This window comes from Acartia tonsa, chromosome 11 (assembly GCF_053477335.1).
Source record: "Acartia tonsa isolate MP-2025a chromosome 11, ASM5347733v1, whole genome shotgun sequence".
In the NCBI taxonomy this organism is placed as follows: domain Eukaryota; kingdom Metazoa; phylum Arthropoda; class Copepoda; order Calanoida; family Acartiidae; genus Acartia; species Acartia tonsa.
This window is the reverse complement of record NC_137270.1, coordinates 23347911-23375527: the sequence shown is the minus strand read 5'-3', so window position 1 is coordinate 23375527 and position 27617 is coordinate 23347911. Positions and strand designations below refer to the sequence as shown.

At 32.4% G+C, this 27617-nt stretch overlaps 2 protein-coding genes across 2 annotated transcripts; both read right to left on the bottom strand.

Moving 5' to 3' along the window:
- Positions 1-11597: 11597 nt before the first annotated feature.
- On the bottom strand, positions 11598-12505 carry LOC145331827 (uncharacterized). Its single transcript, XM_080176673.1, has 2 exons — positions 12391-12505; positions 11598-11811 (listed from the first exon to the last, which is right to left on the bottom strand). The coding sequence occupies exons 1-2, from the start codon at positions 12414-12416 to the stop codon at positions 11655-11657; spliced, it is 183 nt and encodes a 60-aa protein (XP_080032799.1). The 5' UTR covers positions 12417-12505; the 3' UTR covers positions 11598-11654.
- A 435-nt stretch (positions 12506-12940) lies between these two features.
- LOC145331198 (E3 ubiquitin-protein ligase HUWE1-like) lies at positions 12941-25685 on the bottom strand. The gene is made up of 5 exons (XM_080175817.1): positions 25618-25685; positions 25159-25165; positions 14286-14384; positions 13519-13677; positions 12941-13151 (listed from the first exon to the last, which is right to left on the bottom strand). Exons 1-5 carry the CDS (start codon positions 25683-25685, stop codon positions 13047-13049), a joined length of 438 nt encoding a protein of 145 aa, XP_080031943.1. The 3' UTR covers positions 12941-13046.
- Between the last annotated feature and the right edge of the window lie 1932 nt (positions 25686-27617).

Below are 27617 nucleotides of genomic sequence, written 5' to 3'. Positions count from 1 at the left end.
CCCCCCCCCTCATTTAAAATTTACCCCTACCCTGGGTATTTACCCCCCTAAACAATTTTGGGGGGGTAAATACCCCCCCAAAATAAAAAATCTCTAATAAAAAAAAATTTTGCGCGCTTCGCGCGCATTATCAATACTAAATATTTAATAAAATTTAAATTACCCCCCCCAAAAAATTTTACCCCGGGAGGTAAATTTTGGGGGGGGGGTAAACTAAATTTACCCCTGCCAACAGATTTCAGGGGGGGTAATTACCCCCCCCCCCCCAAGCAAATTTTACCCCCGGGGTAAAAATTTTGGGGGGGGGTAAAAAAAAATTTCGGCCATTTTAGCCCCCCCTTAAAATTTATACCCCTCCCCCCCCCCAATAAAAAGCTTGGACGTCTATGCAAAGCTGCTCAATAATTTTAAATGCACGTCCGCCCGTTCGTTCTGTACGTTGAAAAAAAATAGCTTTGTAAAATTGCCTTTTGAAGATTTCCTATACTCTATAATATACTTTGTCCGTGCGTGTATCAATAACGCAATTGGGAAATAAAATTTTTATTGGAGAAATAAGGTTTCTAGTCATAAGTGTCCATACCTCATTTATTTCTGTTTAAAATCAATTGTGCTTCGCTACTTTTGAATGTAGTTATTCTTGTTAATATTTTCATTAAAGATTCATCTAGAACACAAAGGCTCTAGCTTCTTATAAAAGCAGGAAGTTTGTAAATATTTTACTCAACATACTAAATCGTTACAATTTTCATGAGAAATACGCATTTTATAAGGCATACAAAACGCTCTAATTTTCGTTCTATTTAACGTAATTTTGTAATTTTTTTTGCTGGTTATTTCATTTTACATATACTTTTATCATTTTATCAAAAAAAAATTTATCTTTTTTCATCATTTTTTGGAGAAATTAATGCTTAAACTAAGGGTATCTTTAAACGCAAAATTGACGCACTTAGAATAAAAAATGCGTATTGAGTACAAAGGGGGGATAATTTCAAGTCATGCATGTTCCAAAGATATCTTTTTTTCCATAAAATTTTAATGTTTAGTCCACCGGAGATTACCCTGAAAATCATATATCAATTTAGGAAGGTAATTTTTGTAGAATAGTTACTGAATTTACAACTTTATGTACACTAAAAGTATAGTTAAGATCAAAGGCGTGCAAAAGGTTGGTGTAGGGGTTGTTTACACCACCCTTGTAAAATTAAGGGGGATGGATACACTTCCCTAGGTGTCCACCCATGTCCACCCTCTTGACAAGAGCCTACACCCTCAGATACACCCCTCTATAAATTCCAAGGGGGTGTAAAGGAAATAAATTTACACCCCTTAAAATAAAGAGTGGGGGGGGGGGGGGAGGTGTTTAAGGCGGGTGTATAAAATTAAGCCACTGATTAAGATAATTCTATGCTATCTATTTTTAGATAAGTTAATCATTAATTTCCAGACTTAACTAAAAAAAATCTTGCAATATTCTGTACAACTGTACTGTACAAATTTTAATCAGTAAATAAAAGTGATTGACACAAGAAGGAGCTCTCATACATATGTAATTAAACCACAGTTAATACCTCTAAAGATCTTGATTGATATATATTTATAACTTTTAATATTGTTTACAATAGTGATTAAAGTTAATGTTGGGGAGGGAGATATTTCCCAATCCTCTTTTTAAAGTTTGTAAAAATGTATTACTTATGTAATGAAGTTTTGGTGACATACTTAAATAAACTATCCTTTATTTTGGTTAAAGGGAGCTGTTAAAAGTTGTAAGTGTCAAAAAATTTAGGTGGTTATAAATTAATGGAATATAACCTGATATTATTATCATTTATGTACAAAAAGATTATAGATACAGTATTACACTTTTTTTCATAAGTAAATTGGATATTTTTTTTTATTTTTTATTGCAACACAAGGTTATTTGTTTATCTCCTGGTACAAGATTCAACATTATTATTAGTTAAATCTAATTTTCTATTGAAACAAGCATTCAACCATTTTTACAGTATTATCGATTTTAATATGAATTATTAAATATGTATTATTAACCCTTAACAGTCAGGCCCCTTGCCGCACCTTAATCGGTTGGTGATGGGGTGGGCGTTCAACGCTCCCCCCCTATTATCTCAGTTCCTATTAGACCTAGAGGGCTAAATCTTTTTTGTGCAAGTCCCCTGTTTGATAATAAATTTCCGACCTTTTATAAGTCAAAGTCAATTTTTGCTTAGTTCACCTTTTTATTTAACAACCTTTTTTACTTAAAAATTTTAAACGGCTGTAATTTTCTTATTTTTGAAGCTAGAAGAACAATTTTTTTACAGAAAATGTTTATCTTTAAGTAAATTTTATATTAGAAATATCAAATATAAATTTCAGCGGCCGCAGCAGGCAGTCAGCAGGGAAAACTGTTATGTTGACATATAAGAAAAGCTTACGTTTAAAAGGGGGACGTAACTGAAGCTTTTTTGATGCTGGGGGGGGGGGGTTCTCCGGAACCACTTCATGAACCATGCAAATTTTTTGGACTTAAGCTTTTAGGGGTATGAACATCTTATGGTTTCAAAGTCAACCCCCTACCCCCATCCCCTAGCCCCCTGGGGCTCAAAACCCCCTTAAAAATGAACATAACCTTAATTTTCTCAGAAACCATTTGACCAATAGGGATGATTTCTTAAACTTAAGCTTTTATGGTTGTAAACTAACTTCTAGTTTAGAAGTCACCCCCCTGCCGCCTACTCCTAGCCCTCCGGGGCTCAAAAAAACCCATAAAAATGAACCTAACCTTTATTTTCAAGGGGGTGACTTATAATCTAGGAGTTAGTTTATAATCATAAAAGCTTAACTTTAAGAAATCATCCCTATTAGTCAAATGGTTTCTGAGAAAATTAAGGTTAGGTTCATTTTTAGGATTTTTTGGAGCCCCGGAGGACTAGGGGTTGGCGGCAGGAGGGCAACTTAAAATCTAAAAGTTAGTTTATAACCATAAAAGCTTAAGTTTAAGAAATCATTCCTATTGGTCAAATGGTTTCTGAGAAAAATAAAGGTAGGTTCATTTTTAGGGTTTTTGGAGCCCTGGAGGGCTAGGGGTTGGCGGCAGGGGGTGACTTATAATCTAGGAGTTAGTTTATAATCATAAAAGCTTAAGTTTAAGAAATCATCCCTATTGGTCAAATGGTGTCTGAGAAAAATAAGGTTATGTTCATTTATAGGATTTTTTTTAAGCCCCGGAGGGCTAGGGGTTGGTTGCAGGGGGGTGACTTCTAAACTAGAAGTTAGTTTATAAGCATAAAAGCTTAAGTTTAAAAAATCATCCCTATTGGTCAAATGGTTTCTGAGAAAATTAAGGTTAGGTTCATTTTTAGGTGGGTTTTGAGCCCCGGGGGGCTTGGGGGTGTGGGTAGGGGGGTTGACTTTGAAACCATAATATGTTCATACCCCTAAAAGCTTAAGTCCAAAAAATTTGAACGGTTCATCAAGTGGTTCCGGAGAAACCCCCCCCCCCCCAGCATCAAAAAAGCTTCAGTTATGTCCCCCTTTTACGTCTCTAAGTCAAAAATTGCGGCCAGAGGAGCCTTTTAAAGATTTCTGGAGACCTGCAGGATCAGGATCTGCAGGTTCATATCTGGAACCTGAAATTGACTTGAACACATTTTATATGAGGATGTACTACTATAGGATATTAATTAATTAATTAAGTGAATCAGTCTGTTAGACCAATGGTAGAAACTCAGCAGATAGACGAGACAGACAGACAGGCAAGAAGAATGATCAAATTACAGTTTGACCATAATAGACAATTCATTAAATAAAATCCAATAGAGAACCTGTGAATGATCAGACAGATGGAGGGATAGACAGACAGACGGACAGACAGACAGTTTTTGAGGCATTAACAAATTAGAATTAGGCTATGCTAGATGATTCATTGAAATCCGAAAAAGAGGCAGTTAGACAGATAGACTGACAAGTGGAGTGACAGACAGACAAAAAAACAGACAGACAGAGGGACAGACAGACAAAGGGGTATTGCCTAAAAACAGTTTGGCTGCTATATGAATCATTAAAACCCACCATAAAAAGAAATTTACATTAGTTTCATTATTTCGATACTCAACGCCCCCCCCCCCCTCCCCAACTCAAAGGGGTTTATTATTTCTTAAAACCAATAAGTGACTTCTCAGCATAATAAAATTGAAAATACTTTTTATTTCATCAATTTATCTTAAATAGAACGAAAGTTATAATCATTTTATTGTCTACAAGAAAAATGCTTTGAGTAAAAATCAACCTAATTGTCAGTAAAAACGTCATATTTATGCATATTTACACAGTAAATAAATTTTAAAATTGTATTCTATTGTAATGAATAACTTAAGGGGGTTGTATGAATTATAAAAAACCTAAAAAAAACCTAATTTAGTTAAATTAGTCCACGTAAAGATTGATTTAGTACAGTACGTATGAATAAGTTGTCAATTTCCTGCCAGAGTCCTTGTGAGAAACTTGGCCTTCCCAGTTATAAAATTGAATTCTTAGTTTCTTAGCAATTTTATTTTTGTAATTTTCTAATATATTTTTTATATTATAAATAGAGAAGCTACGTTTTTATAACTTTTTTTTGCGTCTATAAACAAATTTACACCTATAACTCTAGCACAGAGGGATAAGATAATGGACAACACATATTTAACTTCATCTAATGATTGCTTTGGTAAATATCTAAGGGAGAAAAAGGATTAGGAGAGGGCACAATGGACTGTTTAATACACTAGTCACCAAAGTTTTATAATAACGTTTTCTTATTCGTTGGCTTATACACTTTGGGTACTTTTGATTAGTTGGTTAATCAAGTTGAGTGTTCGAACATTTCAACCACTAACTTTAACCTACAAAAGGGATAATTTTGTGCATTATACTTGGGGATGTAAATCAATTTATCGGCCATTGTATAAACCCCTTTAGATGCCTGAATCTAACACCACTATCCTCTCCCTCCCTGCTAGCATTACTTTCAGACAAAAACATTTGTAAGAAGAAAACAATTTTTCGGCACATATTGTGGGAGAGGGTAGAGTAATAGAGTTGTTTCTCTAGAGTGTTTCACTTTCCTTTATTCTTGCTTCAGTTAAAAGAATAATATATATCTAATTGATGTACATTCCCAATGATGATATACTGTATTACCCCTTCTGTAGATTTCAATCGGTTAATGAACCGTTTGATACTTAACTTAGTGAACCAACCAATATAAATTCAATAGAAGTGTTCAAAGTTGTTAAGCCAACGAATAAGTAAACATTATTATAATCTATTGCCTAACATCTTCTACCTCCCTTCAAAAAGTTAGTGATACAAATTGGGCTCTTCTAGTATTACCGACAAACAGACAGAAGGACAAACAGACCTAAACAAAATACCTAAAGAGCAGTTTCGCTACTAATTAAGGTAAAAAGGAGGCACCTTCCTTCAAAACAGTTATAAACATTACATGGACCTATGAGAAGCTGCATTGAATAGGAGAACCATATCGTTTCAGCAGTTAAGAAGATGTTAAGCTATAGACAGACAGATATCCTGTTACTTTTAGATAAGGATTGTAAACCCCTCACACCCCTCCTCAACCAAACTTTAGATTTAAAAAATTTCCCAGACATTCGGTCAATTGGGCGTTCTAATAGGACCTAGTGCGAGTTAGAATCAGTTGAGAATAAAATCCCATCCGTTCCTTCTTGCCCGTTACAGCTGTTTTAAGTTTACCGCTCATATTTTCGATATTTTCATAAAAATTCCTCTAATAACTTAATTATTCTTGCCTTCATTGTTGATTTAGACACATCTTACAAATATGATTTGTGAATATTATTAACACCACTTTACAGAGCTTTCCAAAGCTGTCTGTAACATTTTTGTAGCATAGATACTTTTTGATTTATTAAGTCTACAAGTCATAATTACTATTTCTAATTAGAGAAATCTAGACTCATCAGAGTTTCTACTTAAAAAGAGATCTTCAATCATAATGTATTGATGTTCATATCAATTCATGTTCCCAAGATTACTTTTATTCATGATACCTATTGAATGGCTTCCTTGATATCCTCTCAGTTCCTTCATGTGAGTTTCAATGTTCAATCAGTTCATTCTTGGGGCTTGCCTGTTTCAGATTTTCTCTTAGTTCCTCCCTGAGGTGCATCATTTGCAGGCTTTCAATAATAGGCTTCTTCTACAGCATGACCCTCGAAAAAGTATTTTTAAGCATCTGCAGCCCTTATTTCTCAATGAATTATTAAAAAATGCATATGTCCTTGTTCTCTATAGTATTTCACGTAAGTAGATATAAAAATATTTTTTTTACCTCCATTAACACCGGAGATTTTTAGTGCTAAAGTTTTGTAAAAGTGACTGAGGAAAAAGTAACTTTTAACATGAAACGACTTTTTTAGCAAAATTAAGCTAGAAATCCTTTTATTTTTGTTACTAGCAGAAACTTTATACAAAAATGAAATAAAAAATTTAGTTTTTGAGTAAAAAGCATTTTTTTACACATATTTTTTGAGTCTTTTTAGTTTAATGATATTTTGAAAAACTTACTTATTAGGCAAAATTGTTTAAGATTAAAAAACCAAATAAATCTCTATGAATATAGCAGGAAAATTGTTTTTGTTTCACAATCCTAACTTTAATAACAAAAAAGTTATAAAGAAAATAAAAAAAAACATAATGATTTTTTAGTCTAAAAAGCTTAATTTACCCCCTATTAAATAATGGAGATGTCAGAAAAGTAGGCGGAGCAACTGTCATAATTAATCCTTTTCTATAAATAAGGGTTAATAAATAACCTAAAATTTGCAAATAATTAATTCATTCAGTAGTATTTTTTGCCATTAAAAATTTATATTTTTTGGTGGAATAAAAAAGAAATGATTAGTTAACTTGTTTTTCTTTGTGTATTATTATTCAGTTGCCAGAAAAACATAATGAAACCATCCAAAAAATAAGAGAAACAAAAAAAAATTCTTTTTCTCAGTCACTTTTTCAAAACTTTAGCTCTAAAAATCTCCGGTGTTAATGGAGGTAAAAAAAATATTTTTATATCTACTTACGTGGAATACTATGGAGAACAAGGACATGTGCATTTTTTAATAATTCATTGAGAAATAAGGGCTGCAGATGCTTAAAAATACTTTTTCGAGGGTCATGCTGTATATTTAGCTCCACTTGCATGCATAATTGGATGAAATGGTTTCAATGTCCAATCAGTTCATTCTTGGGGCTTGCCTGTTTCAAATTTTCACTTAGTTCCTCCCTGTGGTGCATCATTTGTAGGCTTTCAATAATAGGCTTTTTCTAGATTAAGCTCCACTTGCATGCATAATTGGATGAAATAAATAATTATATTGGTCGCCTAAATAGCAGTAAACTGATATTTACACAGTTGGCACAATATTAATTTTTATATTTGTAGATAGGAAGCATAATGGCTACCTGCTCGTGGTGCTTCTGCTCATGTTCCTAGGAAGCCTGGAGCCATGCTAAAAAGATGCTATCATATCAGAAGGGTCCAGGTGGAGGTTCCTGTCTAAATGCCATTATTTTTATATCAAAATTATTTTGCTTTTAACCAAATACTCTTAATTTCAGATATTAAACAATGTTCAGCTAAGGTTTTTACAGTTAGAAGAAGCCCTGAAATCATCTGGAAATGGCTCACCCTCATGGACCTGGAAACCATGAATTCAACAGGAGTAAGGTATGTGCACCTTGTGGCCACAAAGTGAAAAATCCTAGGTCTATTACTGATAACATAAGAGAAATTCTAGAGAAATTCTATCCATCTTTTGATATAAATAATCCTTGTTTCCCAAGGGTTATTTGTGATAGCTGCAGAAAAACTATTTATAAAATCCACAAGGATGAAAATCTTTCTCATGTGTTACCAGTTATGCCTAACTACAATGATATCATTCTTAGAAAAGAGACAAGAGCTGTTACTGAAACATCAGAGCTTTGTAACTGTTACATTTGTCTCAAAGCAAGATCTCATGCTACTATTCCATTGAACAAAAAGGTAGGTAGAGGCATTAAAAAGATACCAAATTCAGTTATAACTGATGGCTTGGTAGCAGCCAAAGAAAGCGACCCAATAAATCCATTAACACCCACTAAAACACCAGTAAATAATAAGAAAAATTGTGCTGTTTGCTTCCAAGTCATAGGAAAAGGGATAAGGCATCCATGTAAGGTATCTAAAGCATCAAGCAATGTTGTCAGAGCTTTAGATAACTTCCCTGATACAGTAGCTGAAAAAGTAGTCTCTGAGATTTTGGTCACCAAGGCAACTACTACAGTTGGAACATCTAAAAATGCATCCCTTTCTTTATCATCTAAGGCAAAAAATACCAGAGTAGTTGTAAATCCTAAAGAAATCTCTACACCTATCATAACCCATGAAAGCTTAGAAACTTTACAACAAGGTCTTAGCAATCTTTCCAATACAAAGATGAAAGGTATGGCTAACTGGTGTAGAACTAACTTAGGGAAAAAATGCATACCTCCAGGTTTTAAAGAACACCAGAGAGATCTATCATCATCTCTTAAAGATTTTTATCAAAAGGAAGATGTTAACATGAAACTTAAAGGTGATGAAATGGGTACTAGGACAGTAGTGTATGCAAATGCAAAAGATGTTGTGGAGAGAGTGTGCAAGGAAAGAGGAATTGAAGGTATGCCTAATGTAATTATTACACTAGATGGGGGAGGAGGTTTCTTTAAGGTTCTTGCTACCATTCTTCCTGAAGATAATACCTGGACAGATGACCCTGAGAACAAAGCTACTACTTCCTCAAAAAGATCTTCCTATGAAGATGGAGGAACTTTACACAAAGGGAAGTTATCAGGTGTCAAAAGAGTAATAGCGCTTGCTCTTGTTCCCGAAATCAAAGAGGATAGCAACAATTTTAAAATATTGTTTGATCTAATCCAACTAAATGAGATACATTTCAAAATAGTCTCTGATTACAAAGCTATGCTTATAACTCTTGGTCTCCAGAACTCAGTCAGCACTTGGCCATGTCCCTACTGTTTCATCAAGTTTAAAGACTTGGCTGAAGAACACACTGAACTTCAGACAAGGACATTTGGACAATTAGCTGATGACTACAAAAAGTTCTGTCTAGAACTGAAGTGCAATCACAAGCTTGCTAAGCTCAGTCATAGTACTGTTAATGCTTGTCTGATTGCTGAAGATCCTGCTACTGAAGTTCTTGAGAAGTACATACTTCCTGAACTTCACTCTATCCTTGGTGTTATGAATCATCTTTTCTTCAAAGGCCTTTGCCCACTTTTGACAAAAGAAAAAGCTTTGTTGTGGCCTATAAAGCTTAACCAGGTAGCAAAGGGATATCATGGTGACATATTTGAAGGTAATGCATGCAGAGTTCTTATATCAAAAGCATACAAACTCTTGGACATCCCTGAAATCTATGATGAAATTCCATCTGAATCTGAAAAGATCATAGTAAAAGAGAAGGTACAACTCTTTATTGATGCAATCAATGGTTTTGACAAGATAGTATCTGAATGTTTTGGCACCAACCCTGTTGACATTAATAAGGTTGAGGGATTAGTTGCTGATTTTGAATCTGCCTATAAGAAGATTGGGATTTCAGTAACACCCAAAGTTCATGCTATCTTTGATCACCTGGTACCAACATTGAAGCTTCCCTACCTGAAAGGTCATGGACTTGGAGTATGTACAGAGCAAGCTGGTGAAAGTTTTCACTTTCATTTTAAAGAAAACTTCTGGAAGAACAGAAAGATTAGCTCTATGTCTAATCCAAACTATGGTAATCACCTTCTAGCTGCTGTCATTGAATGCTCTTCAAAAGCAATGTAATCTGATCAAGTTTAAGACATCATTTATTTGGCTTTAAAACTTTTCATTTTTTAAATATTTTTTTCTATAAATTTTCAGTGGTAATCATTACAAACTTTTCAAAATTATAAATGAACAGAAAAAACAAAAAAAAATAAATTAAACATACCAGGTATTCTGAAGGTCACAAGTCCTTACAAATGTGAGTGGTTTATTTTATCATTTTGAGGTTTAAATCAGCTTAGGAGTGTTTTAAGTCATTTTATGGTGTATATAATAAATAAATATCAAAATAATGACATTAAGGTCAATGATCTATCAAGCTTTTTAAAGTAATAACTAAAAAGTAGGTGTTTAGATGGTTTGTGTATGGAAAAGATAAGAAATTCATTAGTAGTAATAGTAATTATGACTTGTAGACTTAATAAATCAAAAAGTATCTATACTACAAAAATGTTACAGACAGCTTTGGAAAGCTCTGTAAAGTGGTGTTATTAATATTCACAAATCATATTTGTAAGATGTGTCTAAATCAACAATGAAAGCAAGAATAATTAATTTGTTAGAGGAATTTTTATGAAAATATTGAAAATATGAGTGGTAAACTTAAAACAGCTGTAAAGGGCAAGAAGGAATGGCTGGGATTTTATTCTCAACTGATTCTAACTCGCACTAGGTCCTATTATAATGCCCAATTGTCCGAATGTCTGGGAAATTTTTTTAATCTAAAGTTTGGTTGAGGAGGGGTGTGCCCTTTTTACAAATTCCCAAAATAGCCTAAACAAGGATGACAACATCCATAAAAGCGAATCACTGAAACGGTAGGACAAATGAATATTAGCATACCTATATAATATACCTGTGTTCAAGAAATCAGATATATATGAGGATATTTTTCATAAAAAATTGTTGTCAAAAAAGTTAAAATCAATATGACTTAAATTAACGTAAGGACATTCTGGTAACGATTATAGAGTTGCTACGATTTCTACCTCATACCTAACTGTTGTAGAAATCGTCATGCAAAATTTGAAATCGTTAAAATACTAATTAGTCTACATTAACGTAAAGAGCTCACCGTGAACTAACCGTTACGGACTGACCGACCTTAATAATAGAAAAGCTTCCCTTTTTAAAAAAGCATTAAAAAATACAGCATCAAAATATTTTTTACTGCTTTATTACTCTTTTGTTACTCTCATGTTGAACGTAAACATTATAAAATATGTAAATAGTAAATGCTATATAGTCAGGGAAGGGGGTTAATTTTTGTATAATCCAGACAATCCCAGCTTTTAATTAATACCATAAAAAAAACTAGTTTTTACCACTTTTACGGTAAAAACACTTTTTGTGGTATTTTCTCACGGTTTTTACCAGCTTTTTTTACCACAATTTTCGGTCAAATTTTACCAGATTTCCGGTAAAATATTACCATTTTAGGACGCAAATTTATACCAGATTTTGACCAATTTTTACCACTTTTTTGGTAAAATCTTACCGCAAATTTCTGTAAGATTTTACCGAAAAAGTGGTAAAACTGTTCAACACCTGGTAATATTTTTGTCCTAAATTGGTAAAATTTTACCGGAAATCGGGTAAAATTGACCAAAAATTGTGGTAAAATCAGGTGGTAAAAATCGTGAGAAAGTGGTAAAAAATGACTGACCCTAATTATAGAGAAGCTTCGCTTTTAAAAATAGAAAAAATTATAAAATTTTTTGTTGTATTTTTATATTTATTTAACTTGAACATAAAATAATAATTCTAATAATCAGCAGCCGTTCTCAATGTCTCGCAGCTGAGGACCCTTGGGTGCGCCGCCAAACACACAAGTGTTTTTGATTCTACTGCTCTGGCTGAAAACTGTTGCGCAACCTCCTGGATTTGCTGGGCACCGGCCCCATTCCCTCGTATCACTGATATTCAACCTGGAATAAAATTGCTCATTAGTTAATTAGATAATTACAGGGATATAAAGGGATAAGACAATGGCTGATAAATTGATGTTCATCTCTAATGATGATACACATCGTTACCCCTTCTGTAGATTACAATAAGTGATTGAAATGTTAGGACACTCAACTTAATGAACCAACCAATAAAAAATCAATAAAAGTACCCAAGGTTGTTAGGCCAAAGAATAAGAAAATGTTATTTGAAAACTTTGGGGGCTAGTGTAATTTACAGCCCAATGTCCCATCCCTCCCTACTAAATATCTAATCTATAATACAAAGTAGAACGATGTCTGTCTGTCTGTCCGTCCGTCCCAAAGATAAAGCCTATACTCGCTGTTTACGCAAATGTGCAAGAACTTCCCCCCCCCCTTACTCTCACACCTAAATTTTTTCTTTTGAAAGCAAAAATAAAAGTGTGTAGGTTCGACTCCCCCTCTCCCCCCTCATTCATTTCCTACAGGCATCTTGACACGTGGCAAAAAAATCAGCAAACTTATCTAACTAAACATCTTTGAAAACGCAGAACGAGAAAAAATAAAGGGAAAGCTTACCTGGAAAACATAAGCAGTAACAACATCCGTGGCTAACAAGAACAGGCTGGGGCCATAGTACTCGGCATTACTGATTATATGCTTCAAACTGTTGGGCAAACTTCCCTCCTAAGTCCTAAGTTATGGAGGATTAAATGAAGGAAGGAAGTGGACTGTTTATTACACTAGTCCCCAAAGCTTTATTTTCTTCTTCGTTGCTTTAACAACTCTAGGGACTTTTATTGAATTTTGAATGGTTGATTAATCAAGTTAAGTGTCTAAAGCTTTCAACAACTAATTATACTCCACAGAAGGGGTAATTTTGTGTATCATCATTGCTGATGTACATCAATTTATCCGCCATTGTCTTGTCCCTTTAGATCCCTGTCCCAAACAAGTACTAATATTAGATAAATTTAGACCTAAACCCCAGGCAGGGAGGGTAAAATGGTGTAAATATCATAATTGTATCCAAAGTTTCAGAAACAAGTTTACTTATTCGACAACTCAAAAACTTTGAGTACCTAATTTTTATTAGGTAAATCTTGATTTAATTTCAATACTTCGTCTTTTGTCCTATCCCATAAGAACCATGTTTCCCGTTGTGTCTACAGAAACGTAAATTATTTTAGTACAATCTTTTTTTAAACTTAAACAATATTTTACTTCGTCTTAAATCATTTAATAACCCATTCCTGAATAGCCTTCTTTAAGAAGTTGAGCATAGATTTTAGCAAGGCAGCCCGCTGGGGTAGGCAGGTCAAACCAGGCTTGGGTACGTCCTAAATAATCAGATAGATTGATATTAATAATATGTTTTGTTATATTTAACTATTTTCAATAGTATAGGGCTACGTTATAGGATTTTATTTTTATTTAAGCAAAGTTTGTGTTATACAATATAAGATTAAAATCAATATTTCTTCATATATCCTATCTCTTTTTTACATTTTCGCATATCTTTATAATATTTTATCATTTCTTATTCAACTTCTATAAATGCCAGGAAAGGAAGTTACACTGGACTGTAAGTTTTACTGGTCTTGAAGGTTTAATCAACACATCTCTCATTCGTTGGCTTGCAACTTAAAAAACTTATCGTCCATTGTCTTATCCCTTAAGATCCCTGTATAAATAAACAATGCATACCTGTTGAATAAGATGAGAAGCTAGCCTAGAGCTAGAACCTGAGCCACTAGGACCAGCAATGGGATCAACAGCATCCGCATCCTGAGCCGCCGCCAGCTCCTCCTGAGCGGCTATGGCCGCTACGTCATGAATAGTTTCTGATCTATCACTCTTACAGCCCTAAATAATATTTTTTATTCCATCGTATTATAGATAGCTTTCTGTGGATATTCAAATAAAAATCATATAATTAAAGCCAGTTTTGTTAGCCCTGAGAGGCTTAAGGCTTAGGCTACCAAAACTGGTACTTGTATTATGATTTTTATTTGGAAAATGGTCAGTATACATGTTTTATCATTATGGCTGAGAACCGTTTCTAATCGATTTTAATTTGTTTCGAAGCCACGCTGGAAAAAGAATGAAAAACAAATTTTTCTAAACTTTTGAATATATTTCTTATTATAAAGAATCTACTTTATTATAATACGCTTTGTTTGTCCGCTTTATACGTCTGTGATGCAATCTTTAACATGCGATCCTTTTCAAGACAGACGGCGAGAAACCAGTATATAATTTACTACGTCCGTCGGTCATGCTTTAAAAGACAAAGAAACTTATTTTTATAAATTGTGCGTATTTTTCTTTATTTCTATGATATACATTATGGATGATGTCAACCTTGTTTTTTTTACCTAGCTTTCAGTGTAATACTTGTATATCAAACCATGAAAAACATACCTAGTAACAAAAGTAATGTGTTCCAATTCACTGCTGGCCAACTGTATGACCTTAAGGAGTGACTCCAACATGCCGCAGGACACCAGCGCCTCGCCGCCGCTCTCATACGACGCCAGGTGGTACAGGAACAGCCCGGAATATAGCAGACCCTGAATATTTTGGTTAGGTTAAAAAGTTATCATTCCTAAGTAAAGAACAGAATAAAAATATGGAAATAAATATTATATATTTAAAGTAATAAAGAAAGATGGATAAATAAAGATCGGTCTTATATGTATTTGATTTGTTTGGTTTTATTTTCTTCCATTCTAGTTTGTAAAGAGAGTTTAAAAATGCATGTTTTAAAAATTAACAATGCTGAGCTTACAAACCGCTGGATCGATCTGTATGGTTCTCCTATTCAATTAGCTTCTCATAAGATCAGGGAATGTTTATAACTATATATATATATTCTCACTCCTAGGAAAAGTAACCCTAATATTGTTTATTTTTTAATTCTTATTAAAACTAAACAGTAAAGAAAGGGCACCCCAGTACATTTTACGAATGCTCTATGCAAGGTGAAATTCCGAGATCTTAAGCTTCAGACAAAAAAAAGCCTTCCTACTTTATAAAATAAGACATGTGAAAAGCCATTAAAGGGAGTGTGAACGTAAAAATTTCTCATCTGATTATCAAATCTTAACATTTACTAAGCACATTTCACTACACTGATCAACCAAAAACGTCCTATTAACAAAAATATCCAGGAATAATGCCTTGAGTTTATGGTATTTTGAGAGGGAAAAAGGAAAAAACAGGGAAAATCTGAACGTTTTTGATTCTTATAATGTTTGTAGGGATATTTAACTTGTCATATATAGTTGAAACAATTTACTTACTGTTAAGGATTTATTTTATGCTATAAAATTGCCAATTAGTTTTTTATAACGTAGTAGTTAGGTAATAAAGACATATTTTAAATTCGTATTATTGACAAAAAAAATACCTCACTGTCTACAAAGGGTTGAATCTCATAGGTTATTTAAAATAATAATATCCTTTTTTATTGTGTTGGACAATAAATAACCCACTTTGGAGAATTAGTTTACACTTTTATCAGACTGTTTATAAAAAAATATTGCGTCTTTATTATTTACAAATTTGTAATTAAAGGTGGGCAAGAGATGGGCCATCTAAAGTTAATTGGATAATAATAAAAAACCTGTTTCTGGCTTTGTTATTGTATTTGGTTTTCAATAAAAAATATTGCTTATTTTATCAATTTCTAAGTAACTATACATTGGTTTAAAGCAAGGATTATGTTAAAAGTCAGCTTAACTGTTAGGAAAAATCTAGAACTATGTGAAAAGTTTAATTTTAGTTATAATGGGAGAAAAAATCAATTTAATGGACATTTTATATAATACGGAAAATTTCTTCCTTTCCCTGTACCTTATAAAAATCGTCGGAAAAAGCCGTTTTTAAGCAAACAAAAGCGCGTTTTGCTCTATCTGTGAGATATTATGAATGAGATAATGTTAAGATTTGATATTAAGATGAGAAAAATTTACGTTCACAGTCCCTTTAAAGACACAATACCTGTAATAATAATGTACAAACTTTTCAACCAATAATAATACCCTGGCCTTTCTAATTATAAGCCTAGGCAGAGCCATGCTGGTGATGCTAGCTCAAGCGTGGACCGTGGTTTATATAGAACTGAACTCCTGAAGCCAATAACCAATTACAGGGTTACGAAAGTTTAAATTGATGTTATTTTTTTTTAATGTTAATATTGAATGTAATATAGTTTTGTAATGACATATAAAATATATTCGATAGAATATAAAAAAAATATAGTGCATTCAATATTAAAAAAAATATTTAAATATATATAGTTGTTAACCATATATATATGAATCTATTTCCGGCCGGGTTCTTAAAAGATAATGCCGCGTTTTTTCGACATTTTTTACGCTATGAATAACAAGCGCGACATTCGCGAAATATAAAAGAGTATACAATGATTTATTTAATTATTTCGCTTTTGATGGTACGGCCTTCATAGAAAAAAAAGATTATCTTCAATCCATTTTTGCTGCATATTAATTAATGCATCTTTTTAGAGCTGTGTTAGACATTAGAAAAATTGCTAAAAAAATAATTTAAAATTCAGTATTTTTATGTTATATACTCTGTTTGAAATTCTATCGTCAACGTTCAATCAATTAATGTCTAAAAAACGCCGAAAAAATGTGGCATTCATCTTTTAAAAACCCATCTCGGTGGTATTTCCGGTTGGCAAAGACAACATAAATATAGAAATCATGAAACATTGTTGTTCCACAATTTTGCCACATTTTTAAACATCTTGCTTAAAAAAAATCTTCCAAACAAATTGTAAATTCTACAAATTTAAATATTTAGAGAAAATTGAGTAGTAATTTACTTCTTGATTCAAAATATTTGATTAAATTGAATCAAAACTAATAATTATTTTTGGCACTCTATATTCAAATAATCATAAGCTTATCAATAGTGCGCATGCGCGCACAGAGGTTCCATAAATTTCAAAACTTAAAAATATAAGTTTTGTAGTGAAATTACTCTATAATTCGAAATCTCTGTCTTTCTTTTAGAAACATTCAGGGGAATATACGAAAGCTTATATTTATATTAAAGATGAAAAATCGATAAATTCAAATGCACACGGCACATCTGCGTACACACACACCTGAATTTTTTTTCTTTTAATTTTAATTTGTATGAAGCTAGCTCTAATAAGTAAATATTAAATTTGATATATTTTTGACGATGCGGGAGGATGTTTTAAAAGAAATGATGAAATAATTTTCAAGGTTTTAAAAAAAAGTTAGCTTCTTTTATGCGAAAAAATTCAATAAAAAGTAAAAATTTTTACCAAAAAGTTGGTCAAATTTTACCAAGTTTTTTTTTTGTCAAAGTCCAAAAATCTGGACTTAGCCTAAAAATTTACCTTGTCAATTTTTACCAAAAAGTTGGTCAAATTTTACCAAGTGTTTTTTTTTGTCAAAGTCCAAAAATCTGGACTTAGCCTAAAAATTTACCTTGTCAATTTTTACCAAAAAGTTGGTCAAATTTTACCAAGTTCATTTTTTTTGTCAGAGTCCAAAAATCTGGACTTAGCCTAAAAAAATACCTTGTCAAATTTGACCAACTTTTTGGTAAAAATTGACCAAATTGCGTTTTTTTGTCTAAGTCCGAAAATTCGGACTTAACCTGAAAAATAAAGTTGTAAAATTGACCACATTTTTGGTAAAACTTCCAAATGTGGTAAAATTTAAAAAAAAAAAAAATTTAAATTTAGGCTTCATTGTATAGAAATCATTATTTTAAAGTACTACAATTGATTATGAAGAGCTGTAATTAATTTAAAACACAAAAAACGGGTTTTTTTGTTTCGTCAAATTTTACAAAAAAAATGGTAAAATTTTACTAATTTCTTGGCTAAAATTTTTGCTGGTAAAATTTACCACGAAACTGGTAAATTTTACCAGCTTGACCAGCTTTACCACTTTTCCGGTAAAAAGGGTGAAATTTTGTGGTACTTCGTAGAACCTGGGATTTGTACTATTGTAATATCTTGGAGTGGTTTTAGGCTATTTTGCTATTTTATGACCTGCCTTACCCTTTCGTAGAGGCAAGGAACGAAGCAACAAGTAGTTCTTTTTTTTTGTCTGAAGCTAAAGATCTCGGAAAATGCTGGTACAAATTATATGTGCTTTTAAGCAAAGCTTCACAAATGTTCCAGTTTGGTACTGGACCATTTTCCTACTCTAGAGACTAGAGATAACAAATTTATTCAATATTGATTATGATATTTATTCATAATTAATATTGCTATTGCGCCACTTTTAAACCTATTATTGAAAATTTGTTTTAAGAATTGCTTTCTCCATCCCTAAATAACATCTTTTTTATATATCAATTCTGATAAAGTAGACTTTGCTTTTTGTTAGTTTTCTAACCCTCCTTTTGTTAAAAGCAAAGCTTCGCCACTTGGTAGCTTGTTCGTCTGTCTGTACTAGGAATCTTAATGGACAAGATGATAAACAGTTCACTATTGTACATCTCTAACTATTATAAACAATATTACCTCTTCTGCAGATTGATATAATTGGTGGTTAGACACAGCTAGTTTAAACCAACCAATGGAAATTATTAAAGGTTAACTAAATTTTTATCCAACGAATGAGAGAATCTGTTTATTAAACTTTTGGTACCAGTACAATTTACAGTCCAATGTCCCATCCTTCCCTGGTTCAATTGCGTACTTATTTTGAAGGATAATTCTAATTATGAATATTGTCATCCTTGTTTTATTTATTTAGATATACGTTGCTTTGATACATGTGAAATATAAGGACAGACAATAAAGTCAGGCTTGGTAGATTCGCAGTTTTAGTACAACTCGGCTGCAGCTGCGGATTGTTGGAAAATTTGCGGTACAGATTATCCATAAATCCAGGGATTTTAAGAAATAAGACAAAGATGATAAATTAAAAATTATTGGTGGAAAAGTTTGGACACTCAAGGTTTGTTTAACCCAATCAAGAGGTATTAAAAGTTCCAAAGGTTTTTACGCCAACGAATGAAATAATAGTTATTTCTCGCATCGCATTATAAACAGCCTTCCGCGGATATAGAATGTACAATTAAAAGATTAAAAAGTTTGAAATCGATAGGACAATTCTAACATGCCTAAATTAACGAATAAAAGCTATCTATCTCGGACGGACGGACGTACGGACCGACCCTAATTATAGAAAAGCTTCGCTTTTAACAAATAAGCCCCTCACAGGGGTTAGGCAGTTGATGAGGTATTTCTACTTGGTGGGATACGGTGGCTACGTATAATAAGAACTTCGCTCTGATCATAAAGAAATCAAAACAAAAATCTTTTTTTTCTTTTTTTTTTATCTGCTATTTAACTCACGTTGTTCGTTTGTCCCTCCATTATTTTCATGTTTCACTTTTACAGATGTTTTCATCCTAGTCTTTATTTAAAATCACATAGGTGCCGTTCATTGACCTTACTGGTAAATTTTTTAAACAGGACCTAGAACTGTTCAACAGATAAGGTTCTCCTTTAGCAGGTCCTGGGAAGGTTTATAACTATTTTGGAGGAGGGTACCACCACCCCCCAAGAGAAATTGCCCCTTGAAATATAACCTAACCTTTGCAAAAATACCTAAACAAATTTTCCCTGTCATAATATCCACTGCTGCTATGTCTGGCACTTGACAATAATAGCAATAGTATATGGGGGAAGGCCTTGGTCCGTAAACAGGCGCAGCTCATTTTCATGCACAATTAGGAATTTTCAGTGATATTAAGGGATAAGACAATGAAATTTAGATTGATGTAAATCCCCAAAATTAACCCCTCTGTAGATTAAATTTATAATAGAAAAATTTTAACGCTGATAGTTTGGAACCAACCAATCAAAATTCAATTAAAAGACCCAAAGTTTTTAAGCATGTAAATAAAATAAAGTTGTTATAAAACATTGGGTACCAGTGTAATTTAATGTACAATGTCCCCTCTCTGGGTTTTTAAAAGGAGGGGGGGGAAGGGGGTCATATGGGATGTTTATTGCACTAGTCCCCAAATTTTTATATAATAAATAAGGTTTTTTCTATTTGTTAGATTAAGTTGAGTGTCCACATGTTTGAACCACTAATATTAATATGCATAAGAGGTAATCATTATTGGAAATGTACATCAATTTATCGACCATTATCTTATCCCTTTAGATCCTTGGAGTCTTGCCCTTTCAATTAATTTAGACCAGTCAGGGAGGGATGGAGTTTGTGTATTTTCTGTAGGATGGAGAAGGGTAAACAATATTAACTCTGGTACCCAAGGTTTTTCAACTTAGTACCCAAGGTTTTTATTCAGGTTGCAATATTTAGCTAGAATTATGGGGGGGGGGTGCACAATCAAACCATGCCCATATACATGTTAATGTAATTGATGATACTTTTTACATTTAGTAACATAGACACAAAACAATACAATGCACGTTAAAAATGTTTGCCATTTTGAAAACTAGAGGAGATAAGCTTTCCATTAGTATGTCTAACATTTTTTTAGGATAACTATGGGCTGAGCAATAACAGTTTTAAAAAGCCTACCCTAACATTTTTTACCTTATTTTTAGAGGATTTTAGGTGAAAATGAAAAAAAAAATATTTTGCGGATTTTCTCAAAAAGCCCCCAATAGAAAATTTGATTTTTACCTTTTCTAGTATACCAAGACATGTGACTTTAAGGCTGTGCAATCCGCTTAAATGGGTATTTTCAAAAACCTGGAATTTTTTTAGCCTACCCGTGTATGTTTATAAAACTTTTGAAATAAGTACATACATATAATTTACAGTCCAAGTGAATGATTAATTAATATGTCTGAAATTTATTTAAAAATTTCTATGACCAATGATATGACCCAATGATAACTTACTTTCTTCATCCGTCTGCTTATTTTTCTCATGTTTCACATCCCCTGGTCCCTGTAATATAAATGTGTATTTCTGGTAATATCAGGAATATTATGGGATAAGACATAAAAAAAAATTATATACATCACCAATATTACAATTATTGTATAATATAATATTGTATTATAAAAGTAACCAAAGTTTTAAAGCCAGCAGATGATATAGCACATTTCAAAACTTTGGGTACTACTATAAATTACAATCCAATGTCCTCTCCCTCCCTGGATAAAAGTAAAACAGAGCTTGATGCTGTAGGCTGGAGAGAAAAAATACTGCTGATACAAAATAAACAAAATTGGTTAATAAAATTGATCAAATACATCATATTGTGTTTGTTTAATATCTAATAAACATATATACTGATGTTTTCCCCAAACAAGCACTGGAACTTTAAAACCCTTTTATCAAATAAATAAGAAATAAGGTATTTATTCCTTTTTGCTGGCACCTACGGGGCTTACATCGCAGTGTTCTAACCCTGCGTTTCTACCCTGTAACCTAAACTAACCTAGTCTAAAAGGTATATATTAAGAATATTATCTTTATCTTATATCATTTTTCAAAATAAGGAACGTGGACGATTTCAGTGCTCGACAACACAATTTACAAAGTAATCTATAATACAAAGTAGAACGATGTCTGTCTGTCCGTCTGGCTGTCTGTCTGAAGCCTAAGATTTCGTTAACCACTGAACCGATTGGATTCTACTCTTCAGAGTATATACCTATTGGTATTTTTATCTTAATATTCGTGAAATTTTCTGCTATACATGATTGTTCAGTATAACTTAAACCGGTTCTAATCCGGCGGATATTTATTGGTTTCGTAGCCATACTGAAAATACTGTTTCTGTATTTTGACAATAAGATGTTTTTTTTTTGTCAATTATATTGACACCCGGCCTATGCCCTTATATTTAAACTTAGTTTTTTACTGAGAGTAATATTTGACAATTTTTTGTACTTTTTTTCGTCTTTTTGTAACCCTTCCTTAACCTTTGTGGAAAAGAAAAGAATAAGTTAAATCCTGTAAAAGTCAGAAAGGGAGAAATCATTTAGAAAAAGAACTATCTTAAAATTGAACACGAATATTTTTTTCTTCTCAGAAAGTCAATTTTATTTCTCACTTACCTGCAAGAAAAAAAATTATCAGATAAAAGGGTTTTTTTTTAATGCAACCATCTCGTAATCAGTGAGCAAATGGCACTTAGAATTCGAATTTCCATTTGAAATTTTGCATTAGTAATCCTTGGTAGGTCTATTTTCCCTAAATCGAACAAAAAGTTAAAAAAGTAACCGCTAACGGCTTTCGGCTCAGCTGTTTTGTCATTTTTTTGATATCTATATTACAAATTAGTCACGAAACCTCTCTCAACATAATACTCTTTTCTACTCCAAAACGCTATCAAACGGTTCTACACGGTAGTTGTTGGTGCTAGAAGTTTTAAGAATGAGTTATTTAAGCAAACAAAATTTAGCATAAATGGATATTTAAATCCCAAGGTATTAAATGATCGAGCGTTAGCTCATCATTTAATACCAATTAAACATTTATTAAACATGAATTAAACCAAAAATATGTTTTAAAAAGTTGATTCCTACGTAATTGATGATGGATTTACCCTGAAAATAGGCTAAAAACGGCTGAACGGCTGAGCCGCTAGCCGTTACTTTTCCAACTTTTTGTTCGATTTAGGGAAAATAGACCTATCAAGGATTACTCATGCAAAAGTTCAGATCGAAATTCGAATTCTAAGTGTCATTTGCTCACTGATTACAAGATGGTTGCATTAACCCCCCCCCCCCCCTTTATTTATTTTTCATAGGGGTAGGCTCTATAGTGCTATATAGCACTTTTTCCAACACAAAAAGGTTAAAAACTACTTAAAAATCAATTGATTTTTAAGATATTAATGAACATACACAAACACACATCTTAATATTCTTTTTTTACGTTCCCATTCTTTCAGAACACATGTCCATGTGAATGTAAGTTTACAACATTGAAAAATGTGTAGAGAATTTTATCTAAAAAGAATTGTTCTTACTTTTTAACCCATCATTATTTACATTTTACACGCTGTTTTAAGAAATCAAAGGTAGGGACAATTTTATTCAAAATCAATGCAGTAACACAAAATAAGCATAATGAAGCTGTCCAATACGTTTACAATGAGTGATATCTTATTATATAAATGTATTAGGTTAATGCTTATAGGATATACATTTTTCGCCAATTTAGGTTGTTAATATGGACCTCATTTATTGGTCAGTTCGTTCATACAATAGGAGGGGAAGGATGGGGTAAAGAGAGAGTGGGGGGTATTGTTTTTTTAGTCAGCTGCGAGCATTACTTAATCAGAGTACATGAAAATCTGGTGCAACATACAATAATAAGCTTTTTGTCTGTCTCTTAATATGTAGCTTACAAATATATCAATTGATGTATCCATTTTTGAAAAGTTTTAGTTAAGTCTCAGGAAAGTTTTACGCTATTATAAAAAATCTAATCTAAGGATTTTCTTTAGATTAATACATGAACCTTTCTCTGGCTTCAAAGGTGCATCTCTATTATAAAAAGAGTTTAGAAATTTTAGGCTATGAATTCCACAAATCGCTTGTTTATTTCTTCATTCTACAATAAAAATAAGTTATTTAGAAAGGTTTCAAGCTATTTTAAATATAAGGTGCACAGCCGCTGTTATTATTAAATGACAGAAGAACCGCAAATTATTACTACAGCGCAATTGTCACTCTTAAACATATATGCAGGGAGGGAGGGGACATTAGGTTGTTTATTACACTAGTCCCCAAAGTCTTAATTTCTTATTCGTTGGATTCACTAACTTGAATTTTAATTTTAATTGTATTATACAGGAAGGTAATTTTGTGTCTTATCAATGGGGATGTACATAAATTTTTCGGCCATTGTCTTATCCCTTTACATATTCCTGTTATGTATGCCACATTAGTGGAAACAGTAGCACACCTTTAGAAATATTGTTGAAAAATTTGTTTTTTTTGACAAAAGATTATACATCTAAATGTCAATTTTAATCTTACTTTTTTTGTCACTTTTCAGTTGCAAAACTACTCTACAAATAAGTTTTTTCCGTAGTACGAGTCAATTCCGCAATGGGCCCCCTAAAGCTTGAGGCGCGGCCGTTGGTATGTTCATAAAATGTGTAAAACTCTTTAAAAAATCATAGATTTAATATAGCTCTTTTATTCATGAGCGTTGTTTTAGAAAATATCAAGATAGTTATTTATAGCGGATATTAAAACAAAAAATTATAAAAATTTTATTTTAATATTCGTAGAAAATTGTCTGTAATACGATGCTATTCATGGTTTTTCAGTGAATCTGAGAACCGGTTCTAATGCAGCGGACATTAATCAGTTTCGAAGTCATACTGGAAAAAAAGATTTCATCCCCTTTGTAAAAATATCAAAAATGAAATATTGTTTTTCATCCCCTTATATAAAAATGTTAATTACAAGTCCTGTCTTTCAACAGATATATCTCACGAAAATAGGAATTATTAAGTTTGCTAAAATTTCATTGCTAAAGATCTCGGAAAGATCTCAGCAGATTCTTAAATGTATTTGAGGGGTTTTAGTCTATTTTCCTGACAGGAGCGAAGAAAAGGTATTCTATAAAGTAGCCAATTTTTATATTTTCTATTAAGACATCGCAAACCGCTTAAATTAGTGTTATAAGAAAGATAGAACCGGCATAATCTTTTATGGAGTAGCCTCGCTAAAATTCATTTTTTTAACATGATAAGTCCAAATCTTTATTTGTGAAATAAGGGGCATCTAGGGGTATCTATCAATCCTTGCATTTTGGATTTCATTAATAACAAAAAATACTATTGCAAAGAACGTAGCCACTCTTTCTTTCATGAAAGTATGTAGGGCATTAATAATCAGATGAAACAATTTAATTTTAAGCTATCCCTTTTTTAGGGAGCGCAGCCTCTCTTCAATAATCAATATAGTCATAATAACATTTTTAAACAAAATTCTGCTGAAATTATTCGTCGACAAACAATGAATTGAAACTTTGTTTAGTAAAAATTTTCGTATTAGTGTCATTTGAGAAGTCAGACAATTTTGCTGCAATGCATCAATGCAGATTTTGGTGTTTTGGGGTTTAGATAGCCCCCCACCACCTTCTGACTAAGATTCGATATAAAGCTGACGTATTATCCAACTGGTAGCAATATGGCACTTAATCAAAATCAGCTTATACCAACAACGAAATTAATACGAAAAAATCACGAAACCTATACTCGATTTTCAGCTGTCGTTGGAGGGGATTGGGGCTCATCGTAAAATTGACGACCATTCTATGTGCCCCCCAAAATATTTTTTTTATTAATTTCGCTTGTTGGCTTTACCTTGTTCCTGAATCAAAATTACTTAATAATATTGTTCTTGTTTTCGTGCAGATAGAATTTTTTTAAAAGCTGTAATTATAACTTAAATTAAAACATATTTTATCCCTAAATATGATATAAACAGAGCTTTCACTAGTAGCAAAGCTACTATATAATCTGAAGTGCCTGTCAGTCTTTCCGCTGACCAATAAAGAAAATCCACTGTATAGTCTTCTAGTTGCTTCGCCCCTAGCCCCTGGGGAAGGGTGAAAAAGGTCAAACCTGCAAAGACATTTATAAAGTTTTCTTAAAAGTATAATCATTCGTACTATCAGTTTTCGAGATATTTAGCTCAAGACAAAAAAAACTTACTACTTTATATTGTAGGGTATCTATCTCTTATGACTGATTCTTAGATGTTCTTAATATATCTTATTTCTGTGCTTTGTTAATTTCTAATGTTGTAATTCTTGCTTCTACCTGTTCTTGTTCTTCTTGTTCTTTTGTTTATACTGGCCCCTAGCTTTTAGGGTATTTCCTTTGACCATTTTGATGTTCATTCCCTTAGAAATATAATAGGACTGATGGACAAATCAACGGCCAAACATTGAACTACACTGCTGTATAAAAATACTCACGACTTCGCCTCTAGAGGTCTCTAGGGGCACTTGGGGAGGGGGGAGTTGAATCTCAAAACCATTTTTTTCTATTCCAAAATTTTTTCTCCCCCAAAATAGTTATATTCCTTCCCGGAGAAGCTACAATGTTAAGGAGAACCCGATCGGTTCAGCGGTAAGCGAGATCTTTCGGTACAGACAAACAAACAGACAGACAGCTAGCCAGACATAGTTCTACTTTGTATTATAGATAAATTTTAATGATATTCAGTCGCTGATTGTAAAAAAGATATACACAATTGCTAAATTCTTAAACATCTACTACACCCAAATATGATTACCTAAAAAATAATTTACTTAAACTTATACATTATATGAAACAATATTATATATAGAATTCCTTACTAAAAACCATGTAGAAATTTTTATTGTTATTATATCAACATAAATATGTCGTTGTAATGACATTAGGATCATATTTAACTTACGAAAGAAGATATATATATTTAAAAAATCTAAAGACTGTTTATTGACTAACGTAAAAATAAAATAGCCTATCATAAGAACTGACAAAAACTAGCCTGAAATAAGGTGATGTAAGCCAAGACTCAATAATGCACGCAAAATGCTAAAAATTACGATTTTACGCGCATTGTATTTTGCCGTATGCTACCAGTAAATCTTTACGTCTTGCTAAAAAATTCGCAATATTACAAATGAGTAAATTAGAATTGGCCAAATGAAATTAAACTAAAAATCTACCAGATTAACATAAACTAAAACCAAGCGCATATTATTAACATGCAAAAATAACCTTGTTCTACAAGACTTAGGATATCTTTTTCCATGTTCCATTTATAATAGCAGCTAGTTTTGAATAAGATAGGGGTCTATTCTATTTAGTAAAGTAGGCGTCTAATTTAGTGTTTGGAGATTTCCACAACAATTAGGCATATCACTTACATATAATTGTTTTTTGTTTGTTTCAAGCTAAAGATCTCATAGAACATATATACTGGGGCAAAGGAACAAGCGAAAAAATAATAATTATGCGGTTTCTTGACTGTTTTTTTACAGCTTTAATTTTTTCCAAAATTTTGGACTGTTTTATCCTTGTTTTCTTTGTTTTGGATGAGCTCATTCTTGTAATATATTAATATTCATTTAAAAGCGGCGCTAATCAGTTATGAAAATATTTTTTCTTTAATTTATGCATCAGACCTATACTAGACGGTTTCCATGGTCATTCAGTAAACTAGCATTAATTTTGGAATAGAAATAAAAGAATAGGGGGGGAAAGGGTTAACTAACTGTATGCCTCTACTCCGTTGACCCTGTGCCGAATTTTAATTGGTTCTTTGAATATCAGCTAATAGCATTATTAACACCCCAATTTATGATTAACAAATTTACCCCTTTCTGTACCTAGATTTAAATTATTGGCTAATAAGTTTAGACATTGCACATTAGAACCAAACAATCAATATTCAATAAAAGTCTATATAGTATTAAGCCAACGAATCCGAGAACGTGTTTATTTAACTAGCATGATTTACAGTCAAATGACCTTACCCTTTCTTTAGATAACATTCTTTATGTTAAAGCCAATACACAAGGAATGATTTGTGCTGTTCTACTCGAGAATTAATAGAACTATGGAAACCATGCAAAGTTGAGTGGATTTGATTTAGAAAAGCTTACTAAGAGAGCTAAAGGCACTCCAAAAAACTCCAGGGGCCAAAAGACTGAGGATAAGTGGTCATGTCATAAGTAATTGGATGTGTACGTGGGTTTGATATGTGCCTTAAAGGTCGATAATTTTTAAGGGTGATTGATATTGAATATTTTTTTTGCAGAGTAGTT